This window comes from Malania oleifera, chromosome 1 (genome assembly GCF_029873635.1).
Source record: "Malania oleifera isolate guangnan ecotype guangnan chromosome 1, ASM2987363v1, whole genome shotgun sequence".
Classification (NCBI taxonomy): domain Eukaryota; kingdom Viridiplantae; phylum Streptophyta; class Magnoliopsida; order Santalales; family Ximeniaceae; genus Malania; species Malania oleifera.
The window spans coordinates 52976737-52999013 of NC_080417.1; the positions used below are offsets into that span (position 1 = coordinate 52976737).

Genomic DNA, 22277 nt, shown 5'->3' on the forward strand with positions numbered 1-22277 from the left:
AAAACATTATAATGAGGATGATAATGATACAAAATTTACTATTTTCTTAAAAACACACAAGAGATGCATTAATCAACAATTTGAAAATACCAACTTGTTAAGAAAATATTTTTTTTAATAATATTAGCTATTTTATATTTATGATCTATATTTTTCAACTGCAACCTTCTTTTCTTTTCTAGTTCTTGTATATTTGTATTCTTCATACATCTTATTTGTCTAATGGATTAATGGAATGTATTTTATAAATTAATTTATCACACATAAGAATTATCATGCATAAGAATAATGAGAAAGTATAAATACACACATGGACATAATTCTTCTGTCAATGGTGGGTTGAAACATGAAAATTTCTTGCCCTCACCAAACAACTTAGTTTAACTAAAGGATCCAAAATACACTAAAACTCTTTCTAAGAAGAGTTAAAAGCTGAAAACATGCAAATACACTAATATGCACAAGGTTGTGCATGCTTGCAAAAAATTCATGGTCATTACACACCCGCTTCCCATTATGTAACATCCGCTACTCCAGCTTCCCGCTACACCCGTTACCGTTGCGTTACGCTACCCACTACCGCGATTTAAAACTATGGGACCCTCACTAACTCCTAGTTACTACATAGTTAATAGTACTAAATAACCAATAACAGTTCCTATTGATCAATTTCCTAGTCTTAATAATTATTATTTTGTTTTTTATGTTTGTCCAGTTCTTTTACTTAAGATCCAAACTTTATGTTTCATTCAATCATTTGGTGAAAAAAAAAACAGATCATGGAGAAAACTAAATAAGTCACATTAGAAAATGGAAGCCAATTATAACAAAAACAGGCTTAAAGCTCTGGCAGATGACAAAACAATTTTACTTTAGCAAAGCAGTCATAGGAAGCATGCCACATGACTGGATTTCCTTGCATTTTTCAAAAAAATGGCTCATTTGAATGAATGACATCAACAGAGTCCATCAAGAGGGGGATGGTGCTCAGATTATGTCCTTTAAATAATCGTTGCATAAAAGATTAAAAGCTACCAAAAGATCATGCTCAAGCAAGTGAAACAAAACTACCATGATCTATGCAGAAGCTTTGATCACCTTGTGGGAACAGGTTGAGAAGTTCTATATGAGATGCTTAAAGCAGCAACCACCAAACTAATTACACATAACTGTAGAACCAGCACTTTCTGCAATTCCTGTAACCCAAAGTCCTGCAGAAAATTCAAAAATAAATACATTAGTTAAAAACACACTACATGATACCAAGAATAGCAATGTTTCTTACCAACAGGCTAAAAGAAAGGAAAAAACAAGCACCTTTAGAGTGATGAAAAATAAGCTTAAGGACAATATGGCTGACATTAAACAGTATGAGCAGGATGCTCCAGAAAATTTCGTGCTTAAAATGTACAAAAAGTATGCACTGGCAGCTGCCATGGAGGTAGTGCTTTCAAGTAGGATTAAACGCCCACTAGTTTCATCAACTCCAAAAGGCAAATTCTTCCCAGCCAACTGTAGACCAAGTGTTGCAACAAACCCATATGCAACCATTCCTATCAATGGGAGAGGAACACCTAGCAAATGCAAAAAGATTAACACTAAAATCCTCTTTCAAAAGGCATCTCCTGCAATGGGATTAGTAAAAATTTTCTAGTCAAATAGGCATTTAATTGATTCAAAAGGAAAATGCATACAAGAAACAACAGGGCATCAATACATACAGGCTGAAGTGTAACAAAATAAAAAGAGGAGAGAGAGAGAGAGAGATTCAATAAACTCCATACAGATATTTTAAAGAAACAACCCGCATCATAATGGCATTAATCATTAGATAATCAAAACTAGCCTCTGCTTTGAAATCCAAGCTAGTCTGTGGACAATAGAACAAAACTAAGCTACACAGTTATTGATTCTATCTTCACTGTGAATCATTTTAACTTGTTTTTTCAGCAAATGATCACATTTCAGATAGCTTTATTAAGATAAAAATGTCATTAAAATTTTGTTCACCCAACTGACATAAACCACTAAGGACAGTGTCACTATCAGAAACAGATGCAAGAAAAAGGTGTATTGAAATCATTTCGCCCAGCAAGGATTTTAATAATAAACGGGAAACTCTGCACCCCACACAAAGAGATATATCATTCCTCTAACAAATGGTTCAGAACTTAATACCAATATTCAACTTAACCCAGTTAAAAGATTGGTATTAGATCAAAATTTCTCATAAGTACCCCTTTTAATTTTGATAATTTTAGGCATACTCTGAAAGATATCTATTTCTAATAGGAGGATGAGATATGCATAAACAGTATTAAATAATAGTGTCTTTTAAGATATGTCTCGTTTCATAAAAAGGTGTCCCTATCTGTATAAGGACATACTGTTTGTACGTTAAACATGCACACAACGAATGATATCAACTCTATTCTCTTCTTCTCACCAAAATGCCTTCTTCTTCCTCGTTATTATTAATTTTGCTATCATTATTTGGGCATTCACTGGACTATTCACCCTGCCTCATTCAATGTGCCGATAGAACGAGACTGTTATAAGTGAACCTAGGTTTGATTGGGACAAAGTCCACTGGCATCAACCGCAAGTAGGGAGGCGACACCGTCTTTACAACAGATTTACCACGACTCACAGCCCAGCCCACACTATATTATTTTTCCTGTATTTATATATTCTGCTGATTTTACTACATATGAGATATAAAAATTGATTTATATCAATTTTCCCAACAATCTCAAAAATAATAAATAAAAAGGGAAAAAAAGAAGCAAAATATATATTAATGAAAGTTGAAATGCAACATATGTGTAGATATTTCAATCAAATTAAACAGAATGCAAACCAAATGTAGGACTATTCAATCCAAAAAATGGTCAAAGAGATGAGGATTGAATCACAGTACGAAGCAAAGGCGCAGACATATCACTTAAACGACACATTTCTTGCTAGCTTCAATGGCCTTGTAAATCCAATAAGGCAAAATTCAGGTACTACTGATCTGATTTCTAGGAAAGGAATTCAGTTGGTTTCACAGACTCCAGTTCCATGAATCTGTTTAGAAAATAGAATTTTTTTTTCTCTTCCAGAGGAGTTTGCATCGGAGGAGAAGAAATGGCAAGATAATATCCAGTAGGAATTATCTGCAAGGTATAAACTAACTAAATGCAGTCCAAATAAATAAAAAAACAGGATATGGATAAACAACTAAAACTAATTTGCAGAAGAACAGACATTTCAATCAAGACAAGAAACTACAAGATAATATGCTAAACAAAAAAACCAAATAAAATAACTTTGCTGGATTCTTTCTTGCCAAATTCGGGACACAAGGCTTAGGGTCTTTCTCTTCAAAGTCTTTTTTTTTTTTCTAATCTTACCAAATCCTAGTCCTTCCTTTCAAAACAAAGCTGTTTAGAAAGCAAAGGTTCCATTTTAAATCCAGGTTTTCATCTGAACTCCAATTCTGAACAAGATCAATACAAAGGACATGCTACATGTAAGGAGGCCCTACAAAGCCCTTAATCCAGACATTAGCATGCTGTGCTGCGAGTCAAACAAGACTTCTAGCCATATATCTTTTTCATTGTGAGGTAGCAAGATACATGTGGAACATCTGTTTTCATATTTTGGATAGGATTGGTTGCTTCAGAAACTACTCATGACTTTCTGATGGTAAAGTTTTGGGGTATTTTGGATAGGATTGGTGGCTTCAGAAACTACTCATGACTTTCTGATGTTGAAGTTTTGAGGTTTTGGGAAGAATAAAAGTGGACGGATCTTTTGGGACTCCACAGTTTTTACGATGTTGTGATTGCTTTGGCTTGAAAGGAATGCTAGAATCTTCAAAGATCAGAAGATTTCTCCAAATTTGCTTAGGGAGATTTTTTTTTTTTTTTTTTTTTTTTTTCTGCTTCTTTTTAGGCACATTCTTTTGGGTTTTGGTGTCTAATAATGTCCAATATCCAAAGGGATTGGAAGGCAGATTTGATGTAATTGTATTGAGTTTGCTTGTTTTCTGCTTCTTTCTGGGAAGATTTCCTATCCTCCGTCCATTGTAATTATCTTCTTATGAAGAGACTTGTTCTGCTATCCAAAAAGAACAAAAACAAAATCCAAAAAAAAATAATAATTAAGGGCCCACCTAGTTGTGGAAAACATTTTTCATTTCCAATTTTTAGTTTTCCAAAGAATTATAAAAATTTTAGCTTATTTTTAAATTTTTCAAGATTCAAGTTAAAAATGCAGAAAATAAAGTTTTTTAAATGTGAGAAATAATTTTTCATTTTTCAGTTCTAGATTTCAAAATAGCCACAAAAAAGACAACTTGTTTTCCAATTTCCCAAAATTTATATAAGGAAATATTTGGAATCATGGAATTTGGGGTTTAAATTCAGATTTGTGTGAATTTAGAAGAAACTCTGTACATAATCCGCACAGATTAAAGTCCAAGATCCAAATTCAATGCTCCCATACGCACAGTAAGAGTCAAAAAACTAGAAAAATAATGAAGAGATGTTTTCCAACTTTTCTATATAAATTTGGAAAATTGGAAAACAAGTGGCACTTTTGTAATCATTTGAAAAATTAGAAATGAAAAAAATAAATGTTTCCACAAGCAAATAGTGCCAAAATTGTTTCTTGTTGTTCATCTAATTCATACAAATGCTGTAAAAATGAAAAATTAGCTAAATTTTTTGTAATTTTTTGAAAGCTAAAATGGAAAATGACAACTTTTTTTCAGCAACTAAACTGACCCTATAAATGTTTTTTCATTTTAAACTCTTTTGAAAAAATATTTACAAATTTCTATAAAAATATTTGTACTACATTGCATTCGTCCAATTTTTCTTAGTTTGCTTTATATTACATTTTTTTTCTTTTTCATTATTATGTTCATCTTGCATTCTACTTTTAATATATATTTGACGACTTGTCTATCTCATGCCCATTGATCTTCTTAATATTTCGTGCATTTTAACATTTGTAAACTACAAATACTTAAAGTTTCATTAATCTATTTTCACTTTCATTTTGGCTAAGATTATTTATAACATTTTTAATTAATTGGATTAAGTGCTTTAATTTAATTCTTTGAAAATTTACGCGAATGGACTACATACGTTTTACATATTTTGCCTTCAAGGTTTAACTTTTTGCATATGTTTAAAATGCAAAAAGTGTTGCACACTTATAGAGGTTTTGTTTTTTTGTATAAATCTTAAAAATCAAAAAAAAAAAAAAAAAAAAAGGTAAATCCTTGAAATTCCAAAAACAAGAAAAATAGAAAGAGCCATAAAATTTAAAAAAAAAAAAAAGGAATGGCAGGATATATTTTGGAAAGCAAAAGAGAGCATTGACTTGCACTTAGTGTAGATTGATTTCCGTGTTTAATAGCCTTAGTTGCTTACTTATTTTATACATGAAAATTGGGGAACTCTAAATGCATTCTTGGGCTCATCTTAGAAATTAGGACATCTCCTTGTTAACCTGCATATGATATCATCCCAGCTTATGATGGGATGGGAGAGAGAATTCCACCGTATGGTGACTTTCTCTTTTCCCTCCCTAGGCGTGGCACAAGTACTCTCCCTTAAGCCTATATAGGTGAATGGGAGTAAGTTCTTGCACCACGGTTTAAGGTGCAAAGGACAAACTTGGAATCCTTCATTTCTCAAAATGCTACTTTTCCAAAAAAAAAAAAACTCGTCAAATTTGATTGGGAATTGTTTTCCTTTTAGGGCCAATGATGAAGCCCTAGTTTTTCTTTTTTTTTTTTTAAATTGCAAAGATTCTCACTTCATAAAAACATTCCATTTTTGGATTCCACATCCAATCAAATATCTTCTCTTTTAATTCATCCTCCCTCTAATTGATAGCAAATCAAAATTCACACCCATTCATCATTAAAGCATTGATTTCAATCAATACTTTCACTCCCAATCATCATCAAAGCATTAACTTCAATCAATGGTTTCACTTCCAATCATCATCAAATCATGCATTTCAATCAATGGATTTACTCCCAATATTAAATCATGGATTTCAATCAATGAATTCTCACCCTAATCATCATTAAATCATTGATTTCAATTAGTGGATCCTCATCTTAATCATCATTAAAGCATTGATTTTAATCAGTGGATATACTCCCAATCATCATTGAATCATTGATCGCTATAAGCGGATTTTAATCCCAATCGTCATTTAACCTTGATTTCAATCAAGGATTTCAAATCTCAATCATCATTAATCATCGATTCCAATCAATGGATTTTCATACAAATCATCCTTAATCCTTGATCTTAATCAATGGATTTCTAATCTCAATCACCATTAATCCTTAACTCAAATCAATGGATTTTCATATCAATTATCCTTAATCCTTAATCTCGATCAATGGATTTCAAATCTCAATAACCATTAATCCCTAACTTCAATTAATGGATTCTCATATCAATCATTCAATCCCTGATTTTAATCAAAGGATTTCAATTCCAACCATTGTCAATCCCTAAATTCAAATCAAATCAAATCAAAACCTTTTATTTGGTTGCCATCGCATTCATCTTTCTAGAAAAAAGTTTTTTTTTTAAATCCAATCATCTTCAATAGTGTCAAACCTCATCTTGAATTTGATCGCAAATCAAATTTCTTTATTTTCCTTTTTTTTTAAACAATTCAATTTTGAAAATTGATCATCATTGAACTCATTGATTGCTGTCAATCAAATCTTTTTTAATCCTTCCCCATTTTTTTTCAAACTTCAACCTTTAGGGTTTCCTAAGGTCAACCCTTTTTCAAACAAGAATATATTAGGGTTTTTAACCCTATCATGTTGACTCTTGGACGATGACCCTTCATCGGATGACTGAAAGGGAATTCTTTCTTCCTTTTTTGTTCTCTTTTCTTGAAGGCAAATAAACACAAACTCAGTGGTAATTATTCTTAGAATAGGTGTCGATAGGGGTGTTGGTTGATCAATCTCCCTTAGAATGGTTGGTCAATCACCTTCTCTATGCACAACTGTACTCCCAAACCCTTTTCTATGATTTGTAGATTTCTTAGGATTTTTCCTTCGTTTTCCCTTTAAAAAAAAAGAGGGGGGGGGGGGGGTGGCAGCTCTGCTTTTTAATCATTAATATCTTGTAATTAGAGTCTTTGTCTTATTTAGGTTTTCTTATTTGGAGATCGCCATGCAACTACCATTCGTCGACACCCTTGAACAGAATCCGATATCGATAGCTTGGCAACTCCGCTAGGAACACTTAGAGAGACAAGCCGCTCCTTTAATTGAATAGATTTCTTATAGCAGACCTAGTGTTTTTTAATTTATTATGTTCTATTGCTGTCATTTTGTATCCAGCTTATCCTAGGATAGAACCTTCATCAGCAACTCGATGAATCATACAACCCCATATTGCTAGGACATTAGGAGTTACATCATGTTTGCTAACTGTGGGCCTAATACGCTTTGAGGTCACATCATGACTCAATTGGATGAGTGATGCAGAAGATTTAGTAGTGAACCCCTCATTTTCAATTTCATGAAGCAAAAGTAGTATGATCCCTGTAGGGTGAAAGCCCTCACATGGACCACGAATTCAATAACTCAAATGATGGTGTAACCTTATAAAAATAATGGTTTTTTTTTTCACAGGTACGGTTGTTGAATGTGAATATATGTACTAACTTTGATTCTTGATCCTTGTATATTCCTTTTGTCTTTTCCTCTTACTTTAGGCAAAATTTCGTGCTCAAGGAGAGATCAGTTCATTACACACAATCCCTTCATTACCTAATCCAAGACTAAGGAAGGAAAAAATCCCAACGTCAAGACCAATATGCTAATGAATCATGGGGACCCTTTTCTGAATAGTCTGGAGATGGCGTAATGGTCTCAATGAAAGAAAGTCTGATCTAGTTACCTTTGCTATGTTACACTTTAAGTGGTTGTTCAACTATAAACTATTTTTGTCACTAATGGCTAAGCCTGTGGCCCTAAGTGAATTTATTGATTTAATATGCAAGCATTTTCTTTTTCTTTTTCTTTTTACAATTGAATGAGCCAAATGTTTTTTCTTTCCATTGGAATCCAAGAGTGCCTCAATTGTTATTTGTTTGCCTATCTCGTTGGAATTGTGTCATGTGATTGTTCTTCTCTATAGCATGTACGCTTTTTCAGTCCTCTTTTCTACATGATTGTCACCTCACACCCTATAGGATAATACTGATTATAATAATGGAACCTTGAATCTTTCCGTGGTGGGTGGGAAGAAGTTGAATTTCTAGTAAAGCTTCTACCCCAAACCCTATCCTCATTACAAACAAAAACAAAGTCTTCTTTGTTGGTTTCATCATCTTTTTTCCCAATTAAATCTAGAACAAACTACGTCAAGACTATAGGCAACTTATTACTAAACAACAGGTTCAGTCCAAATTATCATTGTCTAAGAGCATTGGAGCACATGAACATTAGTGAGTTTTTTAGCTTATCATCCTTTCATTGCTGAGAATTTTGTAGCCTTTAACCACAGTTTATCCTATTGAAAGTCTATCCAAAGACTCATATTTTTCTACAGTAAATTCAACATGTTTATCATACGATCAAGTTTTGGAATCATAAAGCATTGTGCAGGCACAAGCCAACTATTGGTGAAAACCAAAGATGGCACCAAGAGGGGATATGGGCATTCAAGGAAAAAAAAAAAGTGAAAGCAAGAAGAACAGTGGGCACCATGACACTAGAGCAGCTTTTTTTTAAGGTGAATCGAATCAGTTCAGTCATACCCGATATTCATCACATCAAGACAACTGCTGTCAAAGACTGGCAATGCAAATATTGGGGCAGTTTGTTTTTCAAATCTGATTTTACAAAGACTATGGTAGTGATCTCTGACTACTCTCCTTCCTTGCTATGGGATTGAGGAAGGGTGATATTATTGCAATCAATTTTTACCTATGAGTACCCTAACCCCCTCTTACATAGGTTTATCCCAAACTGCTAGCTTGACATACTTTCTGAACCGATTCTCATAGCGTATTTTCTCATTCTATTTTGAAAAGAAAAAAACAAAATCGTTATTTTTTATTAGATTCAAGCTCACAATTGACACTCACCTAATGGTATAACTAGGGCAATTAATTTAGGGTTCTGATTTTTCAGATAATGGCAATATAATCTCCAAAGGTTCAGAGTTTTCCAGAAATGCAAAGGAAACATTGAATCAAGCCTTTACATGTTCAATCAGGATGTTCTACTAAGCCCTCACAGTTTAGCACAACTAAAGGAATTGGCAATTCACAAGCATAGGCAAGGTCTTAAATTTTATTTCGACTAAAATTTTGAAGCTCCAAAAGTATGAAAAATTCGACTTCAATGTCAATTTGAATTTCAATTAGAAAAAAATAATGGGAATCAGTAGTAAATCATGGAATTCTTTTATGAAACTTTGGAAATGGTTAATAGACAGTAACATAAGTTTTAGGATTAATATATTACAAGTTAAATACATCTATGTTGTGTATGAGGTGAAAAAGTTGTAATATAATTTGTGTATAAGATAATGTGCATTAAAAATATTCAGTTAGTGCAAATGATATTCCCAAATTATTTAAATATTATTTATTATGCAAATAATGATAAATTAGACATGAATGCTTAGATAAAAAATGTTATTGCAAGTTTATTTTTTCATATAATTTCAAAATCCCTTCTAATGATCTTTTTGTTTCAATAAAAAAAAATTAAGAGATAAATTTCACTTCACTCCTAAATCTCTCATTTGAATTCTGAGGAAAATTTCATTCTATAGTTAAAATTTCGCCAAATTTTGCTAAAATTTCGAGATTTCAATCAAATGATTTGTTCAAAGTTTGACGAAAATTATGTAAAACAGAAATCGACTGCCATTTTGATTTCAAGGGTGGCAAAAATCAGAAATTTCGACAACCTCATGGAAATTTAAGACCATGAGCATAGGTAATGATGAGGTTTTAAGCAATGACTGATGACTTTCTTGGGTAAGCATTACACCTCTTTGTTTTAACCTTTAGTTTGTTTTATCACTAGCACTGCACACTACTGTTATTTCAAGTCAATTCGAGGTCATCAAATCCTTGAGGTGTAACTTTTAGGATAAGTCAATTCAGAGTCATCCAACCTCAGAGTTCTATTACCTTCCCTTTAGGGATATGTCAATTCTAGGTCATCAAATCCTGGAGGCCTATCCTTTACCTTTTCAAGTGGGAAAGTCAATTAGGAGTCATCAAATCTATTAGGCCTTATTTTAATCTTTCTTTGGTAAGTCGGTTCAAATCTCTCAAGTTTCCCATCTTTCATGTAGATAAGTCAAACCCTTAAGGTCTATCTTTTGCCTTTCAAAGACATAAGTCAATTTTTGGTCACCAAACCCTTTAGGACAGGTCAATTTGAGTTCACTAAACCCTTGACAAGTCAATTCGAAACCGCCAAACCCTTGAGGACAAGTCAGTTTGATGTCACCAACCCCTTGATGACAAGTCAGTTCGAGGTCACCAAACACTAGAGAACAAGTCAATTCGAAGTCACGAAACCCTTGGAACAACTTAGTTCGAGGTTGTCAAACCTTTGAGAACAAATCAATTCGATGTCACAAATCCTAGAGTACAAGCCAATTCAAGATCACCAAACCCTTGAGGACAAGTCAATTCAAGGCTGTCAAACCCTTAAGGACAAGTCAGTTTAAGGGCACCAAATCCTTTCACGCTTCAATCTAGGTTGTGCACGAGCACGTAAATCCTTATCCTCTTCACCTACCATATCTCGGTCGTCTAGTTTTTGTTTTTGGAATCCATCTAAGGTACGGTGAATACAAAATCCCTATTGATGATTCTGTTTGATTTTTATTTGAGATAAGATAAGTACGAAATCCTTATGGAAGATCCAATTTGTTCTCATTCGAGTTAGGGTAAGTACGAAATCCCTACAGATGATGTTCTCATCCGAGAGGCAGGGTAAGTGCAAAATCCCTACAATGATCCGCACTACTTGTCTACTTTTTCTTAGTTTGCTTTACATTACTTTTTTTTTTAATTATTATGTTCATCTTGCATTCTACTTTTAATATATATCTGCAAACTTACCTGTGTCATGCCCATTAATCTTCTTGATATTTTGTGCATTTTAGCATCTATAAATTATAAAAACTTATTGTGCATTAATCTATTTTCACTTTCATTCTGGCTAAGATTATTTATAATATTTTTAATTAATTGGATTAAGTGCTTTAATTTAATTCACTAAAAATTTATATAAATGGACTAAATACTTTTTAAATCTTTTGTCTTTAGGGTTTAACTTTTTGCATATGTTAATGCAAAGAGAGTTATAGACATTTTTGTATAAATTAAATGTGTTATTGTTTATCATCATTTTAGGCATACTATGTCAACCATATTTGATCTTCATGAGATGAAAATTTTGGAAATATGGGGTATGCTCATCTGTTTATCCAAAATATGTTTTGTGCATAATGATGAATTGTATTATACTAGTATTCATAAGGCATAATTCTTACAAATATGGAGGTTGTATAAAAGATAAATTTTATAAATATGAGGGCCATTCTAAGATGTTTTATCTCAAACACATTTTGCATATAATTATATATTTTGAGGTCCGTGATATATGATTCTTGAAAATGTCAGAGTTGCACTTTTGAACATGTAGTATTTTGGAAATTATGAGCAGTTTCTAATAGATAATCAAGAGGCTTCTAACTACAAATAGTCCAAAATGGACACTATTGAGAAATTATAAACATTTCCGAGTATATAAGAGGCTGCCAACTGCAAGAGCCCAAAAAGGGCATGATTGATTCTCTGTGATTTGAGATCATATCAAGGAGGTTCAATGGTAGAAACAAGAACTATTTATTATCAGAGATCATGTCCTCCATATTTTTATAGTGATTGTGCTTGTAGTGTGGCAATAAGGAAGGAACCTAAGGCAAAATTCTTGCGAGGTATTGTCAAACACTTAATTTTAAAAATTTATGTGCACCAACCGTTTACATAATGGTATTAGTGGCTTCCGACACTACTACAAGGTGATATCTCATACGTCATCTAATTCACAATCATAACACTTTTACGTAACTGTTGTCATAAACCTTTATGGACCGTTTCACTATTAGACTAGCTGGGATTAACTAAAATAGACTTTTAAGTCCCTTTTTTCATTCTTACCCTCTTTACCCTTTATTGAAACATGGAAACTCAATTTTAAGTTGGTCTATTTTACTTCGTAAATTTTTTATAAAAAAATCATTTTGGGTTTTTTTTTTAAATATGGTATGTATTTTTTTAATAACAAGCATTCAAATAAACCTAACTTTTTTCTCTTATTAATTTCATATTCTACATTCTTTTTTCCGCTGTTTTTCTTAGACCTAATATAGAGACAAAATGCATTATATTGCCATGTGTCACAGTCCCACATCAAGTGTGTACTAGGAAGATCTTGGGCTTATAAGGATGGTTTGGACTCCAACTATGTGAGGCGCCTTTTATAGGACAAACCTGTGAGGAGAATGGGCCAAAGCGAACAATACCACACTAGAGTTGGGTCCAGAACTATTACACCATGCATTTTTGTTCACGTTTAATATGTAAACATTCTTCATTTTATTTTTTAGACAACAAAATTACATTAAAGACAAAGAGCACATATTTTATATTTCTATATATTTATGACATCATAGTTTAACTTTCAGTTACAATCAATAAATTAGCGAAAAGTTGCAAATGCATGCTTCTTCTTGCCAATAGCAACTAAAGCAACCAAGGTGACATCCAATACTTGTACTATATGTTATATTTAAATTGACTAAAATTTACTAAAAACCACTAAAAGCACTAGTACGTTGGGTTTTGGGATCAAAACATGTTAATCTATATGTTTTTAACAAGTTTTTTAGTGCAAAGAATGAATTTACAAGTACAGTGTCTGTTACCTATTTTGTAACATCCGCAATGGCCACAAACATTACACCTTAGACCATTACTGTCCTTTAAACCCATGGTCAAATGTATCCTTTTAAGGACTCAACCCATGGTAGTGATCATGAGGCCACAACTGTAGGATTGTGCTTTTTCCCTAAAGACTATCATGAAAACTAAGACTAAGCACATGGCCTTTAATAATGTCATGTAACCCGTGAGCAAGTCCTATCTATGTATATTAATCATTATAGTTTGATCGAGGGACCTAATTCAAGCCTCGTCCAGTATGGTTCCATGAAATTGGAAATGGTCAGCACAAATCAAGATTTGAGTCAAATCACACCTATGCCCATTGCACAATATTTATTGCCCACTAGTACTATTTTCTCAAATATACATACCCATGTATTATTGATTTTCAAAATTTTGGAACTTGTAGGTGATAATTCATATTTTATGATAAGTTTCAAAACTTCTCAAAAATACTCCTCTTTTAATTTCTACAATTTTATTCATACTCTAAGAGGTATTTATTTCTATACATATCATTTAAGAGTTATCTCATTTCATACAAGAAATCTATTAATGATAGATGTCTTCTAAGAGATGTCTTCGTTGATAAAGAGGCATCTTTATCGCTATATAAGGAAATAATGTTCATATGTTAAACACACACTACAAAAAACATCATCACCTCTCTTAAAATGGACAACAAACAGCATCTCCTTCCTCTCTTCTTCACTCCATAGAGTGTTCTTCTTCCTCCACTTTCTAACTAATTTATTTTATTATTTGGGCATCTAGACTATTCACCCTATTTCTAGATATACATGAGAGTTCTGCAAACAAACCTAGGTGATAAGGGGGAAATACCCATTGACTTGGCAATTGGTGAGGGATCAAGGGCAACCCTAAACCCATAAATGGAACCCATTATGGAGGTACGGCCTCCACATAATTATTTAGGAGTAACTTTCCCATAATTATTGAACACTAACCTCCCTTTGAACAAGCCTATAAAAAGGGAAACTAAGGGGAGAGGAAAGGTGAATATTCTCACACCCAAACCATATGCAATAACAATTGTGCCCTATCTCTGACTTAAGCATAGGAGAAAGCCCCTGAAGGCCACTATTCAACGGCTGCAGGTGCAATGAGCAGACAATTCCAACTAACTCGAGCCAATTTTTGCATCAACATTTTGGAGCTGTCTATGGGCAATTCATTCTCAAAAGTACAGGATTTGCTCTGATCCCCCTCCAAGAAAAGTTAAAATTAATGCCTCCGCGAGCAAAGACAAGTGCAGCATGATAACGATTAGATTCGCCAGCCCTTTGTGAGAAAGTTCCCTTTGTTGGAGGGCGACGTGGCAACAATGATATCTAGTACCTTCATGAGCAAGGTATCCTTGCCAAAGTATGGCATCGTAGCAATCAAATCCGCCTACCCTTCAGGAGTAGGGACGCCTTGCTGGAATGTGACATAATAACGACAAGATCAATGAATCTTGGGGTGGTCATCAACTTCTCAAATGTCACTTCTAAAGCAAGGGATGGTTCTCTAACATTGGCCACCCATGACGTGCCAAAAAATTTGACAATTTGCATTCCTAAGATAAGATTAGACATTTAATCTATTAAGGTCTATCCCGTAAAGGTACTCAAATTGGATCAGTGATCGATTTCTAGGTGTCATTTTAAACCTAATTGGTTACTTCCACTTACGTAAATCAATAGTTCAAGCCGCACACAAAGGTAAGACATTTCCCCTTTTTATAGGAATTTCTGTACTAGGCTGTTTTTGAATCGCAGTAGCGGGTAGCATAATTGTTGGCTTTTTGAGTCCGATCTCTGTTTTGATGTCGACCCACCACCAATATCTTATGTGTGCATTTAGTGTGTAAACAGGTCATCATTTCACAACGAACATAAAATAGCGCAAAATGGGAGCCAGCAGGGACATAAAGCTCACACACTCCCGACGAATTCCATGGAAAATGAAGAGCAAAAGAAAAAGACATTTTGATTTTAATTTGTATTGCATTTATTTTTATTATTTGGTATGTAATAATGCGTGCATCTGCATGATATGGTTATTTGCTCATACAGGACCATAGATTGACCATAGGGAGCCACAGGACCGTAAACTGACCTTAGGGTTCATCTTCCCGATGTCGGATATTTAGGGTTAACTCTCAAAGACCATAGATTGATTTTAGGTTCCTAAACATTACATCAAAAGTCCCCTATAACTTAGAAATTATAATTATGTGAATAGGGTGACTTTAAATGTCAATCAGGACTGAAATGCACACTTTTAGTGTGTTCGGTCAATCGAACCCGAACCTTCATAGAAGCTTCGGTCGACCGAACCTCCTAGGGTCAACTGTTGACCATTCGGTCGACCATTTTTAAATTCGGGTTCAATCGACCGATCCTCCTAGGGTCAATTGTTGACCATTCGGTTGACCATTTTTAAATGAGCTTGCCCGATCGACCTAACTGGCACATGGTTGATTCCTAACGCCCTGGTCAACCGAACCTCTAGTTGTTTTTTGACCTGGTCGACCGAACCTCAAAATTTGGTCAATCGAACTTGCCCTAGTCGACCGAACCTCAGAGGGTTCAAAATCGCCATAATATGGTCGACCAAAACTTAGTTCAAAAATGCCCTGGTTGACCGAACTTAGTGATATGGTCGACCAAAACTCTCGGGTTTGAATTTTTTAAAAGCACTTAAGCGTCATTAACTTTTAATTAAACTTTTCCAAAATACCGAGCGTGTCTCCAATGGTCATAATTTTCGTAAACTCTATAAATACCCTCTCATTTGCTTTGATTAGCAACTTTGATCAACTCCAAATTCTCTCTAAACCTTTATTAATCAAAGTTCCCCCAAAACTAATTTTTATTGATAAAATTATTCTTTTGGGGCCAAATCTTTTATACAAATCTCTCCAACTCTCTTTCATGCATTAATTTCAAAATCATTTTTGAGGAGAGTGTTTTATTCAGGGCATTTTATTTGCTTTTACTCTCACATAGCTTTATCTTTGAAAAACATTTTTGAGAGTATTTGCTTAGGTTTTCTCCTGGTTATTTCTTTGATAAGTATTTTTGGGAGAAAATTATTTACAACACAAATATTTTCTTGAGCTTAAATTCCTAAATTCTCCAAATATTCTTTATTTGCAAAAATATTTATAGGAGAACAATAATACTTATTTTTCATATACATTTTATATGCGCAAAATTATTTGATAGTACCCTTACTCTACTGAGCATATTTCATATCATATTAGAGTGCATGTATTTAGAGCTTAAACGTTGTACATCTCTGCTTGTATTTGGAAGCATTTTATCATGTACAAAAATGGTTTTTATTGTATTGGTTGGGTTCAGCCCAAAATTGAACCGAGGAGTCTCAGCCTCGTAAGTGAGACCGATTCGGTTCAACCTGGAATTAAACTTGGGAGTCTCAGCCCCCTAAGTGATATCGATTCAGTTCAGCCCGAAAATTGAACTGGGATTTTCCTTACCCCATAAGGAGAGGATGAAAACGGCTTCTGCTCCACCCGTTTAAGTGAGCAAGGATAGTGTAATCCTTGGGGGATGATATGCCCAAGGCGAGGACGTAGGCTAGTTTGGCCGAACCTCGATAAAAAATATCTTGTCTTTCTCTCTCCCTATCTCATTTAAATTACTGCACTATAAATTCAGTATGTGTATGCCTATTTATTTACTGTCATATTTATTTGCATGCACACATTTAAATTAAATGAGATATACTGTACACGTGTATGTCTGCACTCACAGTTTAATTATTTTATATACACGTTTGTATTATGAATGGGATATGATATGTGGTGAATCGGCGTAAATGTTTAATTTAGCCAAAATGTTTTAAAACCCAATTCGGATCACACCAATTCCAACAATAATGTAATGGTAACGGGTGTAACAGGAAGCGAGAGTAGCAAATGTTACATAACATGAAGCGGGTGTAACAATCGTGAATCAAGCAGGCATAACTTTGCGCATATTAGTGTTATTTGCATGTTTTAAGCTTTTAACCCTTCTTATTAAGAGTTTTAGTGTATTTTGGATCCTTCAATTCAACTAAGTTGTTTGGTAAGGGCAAAAAGTTTACATTTGTTTTAAACCACCATTGATAGAAAAATTATGTGTATATTTATACTTTCTCATTGCTCCTATGGATGACAAATTCTTATGTGTGATAAATTAATTAATTAAAAAAAATACATTATACACTCCATTGATCTATTAGACACATATGGCATGAATAATAAAAATATACAATAACTAGAAAGAAGAAAGGAGGTTAAGTTAAAAAATATAGAACATAAATATCAGATTGCTAATATTATCAAAATAAAATATTTTCCTAACAAGTTAGTACTTTTCAAATTGTTAATTAATGCATCTCTTGTGAGTATTTAAAAAAAAAATAGTAAATTTTGTATCATTATCACCCTCATTATAATCTTTTCCCCCTCTCGCCACATAGTATATACTGAGAATGATTTATGAAAAGGGGGGAAAAAACAAAAGTGAGAGGAAAAAGTAAAAAATACAATAATTTTTTTTGGCGTAACAACCCTGTATTAGTTACATAACAGCCGTAACGGCATATACGTAATGGTCACAGTTTGTAACTGCTGCTATGACTGATTTTTTTTCCCACCAATTTTGTGATGTGTAACATTACCAGGGACCCAAAAAACCGTTACGTAATGTTGGTCGCAGTCGTTATTTAAAACTACACGTATTCTAACAGCTATAAAGTAATATTTGCTGGAATGCACTCTACTAAAATGTGATGTGGCGAAAATCAAATCAGCCTCCCACCATAAGCGAGGGCTCCTTGCTAACACATGACATGGCAACGAGCAAGGACTCCTAGCAAAGTACAACGTGGCAACGATCAAATTGGAGACGTGAGTTTCATCAATGGCAGCTCAAACTACCACAGGCAAAAAAACCCCAACTACTTGAAAAGCTTGGGCAAAAGTCCCAAGAAAAATACCATAAGGGCAACAAGCCTAGATATGTATGGTTCAGGTTAATTGAAGCATCTAAGTTGTCTAAAATATCCTACGGGCCAAGAGCCCAACAAGGCATAAAAAATCACTATAAGATCAACTAGCTCGAATATATACCGTTCATCTTAATTAAGGCCTATAAACCCTCTTCAAATTCCCTAGGCATTAGACTGGCATGGGCATGAGCCTAGTGTCGGCATTAGCCCAATGTGAGCATTAGCCCTGTATAGGCATAAGCCTCCAATGGGCATGAGCCTTGTATTGTAGGAGCTCAGTTTGTATGAATCCAAAATATGGGCATGGGCCCAATATGACATAACCCAGTATATAGGCATAAGTCTAACTTCGTATGAACATAGTATGGGCATAAGATTGGTATGGCATAAGCTTAGTAGATGGGCATGAGCATGGTATGGCATGAACCCAGTATGGCACAGTATGGACATTAGCTCAGCATGGCATGAACATGGAATGGAAGAGCTCAACACAAGCATGATATTGGTTTGGGTATGAATTTGGTACAGCCATTAGCCGCTCAGTACAGGCACCTCGCGTGGGCATAAGCTCAATATATGGGCATTAGCCTGATATGGCACTAGCCCAAGAGCCAATATGGACATGAGCCCATTGTAGGCATAAGCCAAGTACACGTATAAGCCCAATATGGCATGAGCCCTAATAGGCATAAGCTCAAAAATGAAAGGAAGGCCAAGAAAACTACTCCTAAGACCAAAACCCCTTTAGGTCTAAGAGTGGAAGGGCTACTTATAAGGGGAAAATATCCATTGACTTAATAATTAGTGGGAGGCACCCCTAAACCCATAAATGCAACCTAGTATGGAGGTGTAACATCCACATAATTATTCATGAGTGAGTTTCACATAATTATTGCATAGTAACCTCCCCATTATGGAGATGTAATTTCCTTACAAGATCAAGAGAAACTCCCCTTAAGCATTAAACTCCCTCAAAACAAGCCTATATAAAGCAAGCTAGGGGGAGAGGGACGTGGGTATTCTCATAACAAACTGTTTGTGATATCAATTATACCATATCTCTAGCACTAACTCTCAAGTATCAAAGAAGGCCCTAAAGGCCACCAAGAATCTCCCAAGCTCTTCTTTTGTTTCATGGTTGCAGGTGCAGCAGCGGATACTAAATGACTATTGGTTCAAAGATTGGAGTCCAACCTAGGCCAATACTTGCATAAGACTAGGTTTTACAAAGTTTGCCAGCACCAACTGTAGGGAGGTGATACTATTAGGGTAGAAATTCACTATGACTCAGAGGAGAGCTTGTACTATAATATTTGTATTGCTTATTTATTTACATGAGATATTCAGTTTAATATTGTTAGTTGAACATGGTTTGGAAAGAATGAATGAATGACTATATCTTCTAAATGATTGTTGAAATCAGAATAGGTTTTCTGTAATTCTTTTAATGAAAATTTGTACAAGCCGATACATCATACTTATAATACAATCAGGTATGTTAAAAATGGAAACAATCTCCTAAAATAATCTCTCTCAAAAATAGACAATTATCTACATAAATATTCCCTAAATCACTCCAAGACACTCGAGATTTCTACACTCCCCCTCAAGTTGGATCATAGATATTGATCATATCCAACTTGCATATGAAATCATCAAAACTCTGTCGAGCTAACCCTTTGGTAAAGATGTCTGTTGTTTGTTCCTTGGTAGGAACATAAGTCATACAAATGGTTCCTTCTTCAACCTTTTCTTTGATAAAGTTTCATTCCACTTCTACATGCTTAGTCCTGTCATGTTGAACTGGATTGAGTGAGACACTGATGACTGCTTTGTTATCACAGTAGAGTTTGATAGGGAATTTCACCGTGATTTGTAGTTCTTCCAAAAGTTTTTGTAACCACAGTCCTTCACATATCCCTTGTGCAACTACCCTGAACTCAGCTTAAACACTACTTTGAGCCACTACATTCTATTTTTAACTCCTCCAAGTCACCAAATTTCCCCCCACAAAGGTGCAATATTCGATGGTAGACCTTCTATCTTCCACTGATCCTGCATAATCAGCATCTGTGAAAACTTCTATTTCCTTGCTTTCACACTTCTTGAAGAAGAGTCCTTTGCCCGAAGAACCCTTGCGATACCTAAGAATCTTGTACACAACCTCTAGGTGAGTCTCCTTTGGTGAATGCATGTGTTGGCTTACCATACTTACTGCAAATGCAATTTCGGGTCTGGTATGTGATAGATAGATTAGTTTACCAACCAATCTCTGATATCTCTCCTTTTCAATCAATATTCCGCAGTCTTTAACTCTCTTTACTGCTTCAATGGGGGTTTCATTAGGTTTGCATCCAAGCATGCCAATTTCAATTAGGAGATCAAGGATATACTTTCGCTGAGAGACACTGATACCCTTTTTTGATCTAGCAACTTCCATTCCCAAGAAGTACCGCATTTGTCCCAAGTCTTTAACTTCAAACTCAGCAGCTAGGATTTTCTTTAATATTTCCATCTCCACTGTATCATCTCCAGTTAGGATTATATCATCAACATACACAATCAGAATTGTTTTCTTCCTACTTTCAGTCTGTTGGAAAAACATAATGTGATCTAATTGCCCTTGTCGATATCCTTGGTTCTTTATCACCTTTGCAAATCTGTCGAACCATGCTCTAGGAGATTGCTTGAGTCCATACAGGGACTTCTTGAGTTTATATACTCTGTTTTCTTCTCCTTTCTTACTGAAACCTAGTGGTATTGTCATGTAGACTTCTTCTTCTAACTCGCCATTTAGAAATGCATTCTTAATGTCGAGTTGCTGAAGTGGCTAATCTAAGTTGGCTGCCAAGGACAAGAGAAACCCAACTACATTCAATTTTGCCACCAGTGCAAACATCTTCGTGTAGTCAATGTCATAGGTCTGTGTAAACCCTTTTGCAACAAAACGGATTTTATACCATTCAATTGTCCCATCAGCTCTATATTTCACAATGAAGACCCATTTGCAGCTTACTAGCTTCTTCCCTCTCAGAAAATTTATAACATCTCAAGTTCCATTCTTTTCCAGGGCCCACATTTCCTCCATGAAGGCTTCCCTCCATTCAGGATTCTCCAAGGCTTCCTGGATATTCTTTGGAATTTTTATCTTGTCAAGGTTAGAGGTAAAAGCACGACACCCTGTACACAGAGTTTTATAAGACATGAATTTTGAAATGGGATGGAGAGTACATGACCTAGTTTGTTTTCTAAGAGCAATGGGTAAATTGATGTCATCAGGTGCAGACTTATCAGAAGAAAGCTCGTGGCCATTTGGATCTATTACCTGATTGGGATTGGGCGTGGACTCATGGTTGCTCGAAGTTATCACCAGTTCCAACTCTCTTGGTGCCTCAGGTATGAGATTCTCCCTATTCTTTGATTTTGGCTTCCTTAAGTAAACAAGTATCTCCTTGTTATTTTGTTTTTCTGCATCTCCCCCTGAGTTTAAGTGGTCTTTTGTACATGATAGATCAGGGAATGGGGTAATGACAATGATCTTGACAGACTCAGTGTATGGCACAGATTCATCAACAGAGAAATCAAAGAACCAATCTTTACTCCAATTCTCCCCTTGAAGAAAGGGCTTTTGGGAATAAGGAGTGGTTTCAAAGAACGTGACATCAAGGCTAACAAACAATTTTTTTGTGACAGGATCATAACATTTGTAGCCTTTCTGAGTGGGAGAGTAACCAATAAAAACGCACTTAATGGCGCGAGGTTCCAATTTATCCCTATTGTGAGCATGAACATGTACAAATGCAGTACACCCAAAAATTTTTATGGAGAGATTGGAGTTGAGCCAAGAATTGGGAAAACATTCTTGGAATTTTTGGAGAGGAGTGGCAAAAGAAAGAACTCGACTAGGTATTTTATTAATGAGATATGTAGCTGTTAAAATAGCATCGCCCCAAAAATATTTTTTCATATTTGTAGTGAACATCAATGCTCGCGCTACTTCAAGAATATGCCTATTTTTGCATTCGACAACCCCATTTTGTTGAGGGGTATCCACACAAGTACTTTGATGGATGATTCCATTTTCTTGAACATAATTTCCCAAGATATTATTGAAATATTTTCTACCACTATCAGTACGCAAGATTTGAATGTGAGTTTGGAATTGTGTTTGAATCATGGAGTGGAAATTGATAAAAATATAACGGACTTCAGTTTTATCT

The 22277-nt window shown here is 34.6% G+C and overlaps 1 protein-coding gene across 1 annotated transcript in view; it reads right to left on the reverse strand.

Moving 5' to 3' along the window:
* LOC131154261 (thiol-disulfide oxidoreductase LTO1) overlaps positions 1-22277 on the reverse strand; it is a 71824-nt gene that overhangs the window by 40408 nt on the left and 9139 nt on the right. Inside the window, exons 3-4 of the mRNA XM_058106928.1 lie at positions 1318-1574; positions 1099-1211 (exon numbers count right to left, since the gene is read on the reverse strand). Coding sequence (XP_057962911.1) covers positions 1099-1211; positions 1318-1574 — 370 coding nt within the window. The remainder of the gene's footprint in view (positions 1-1098; positions 1212-1317; positions 1575-22277) is intronic.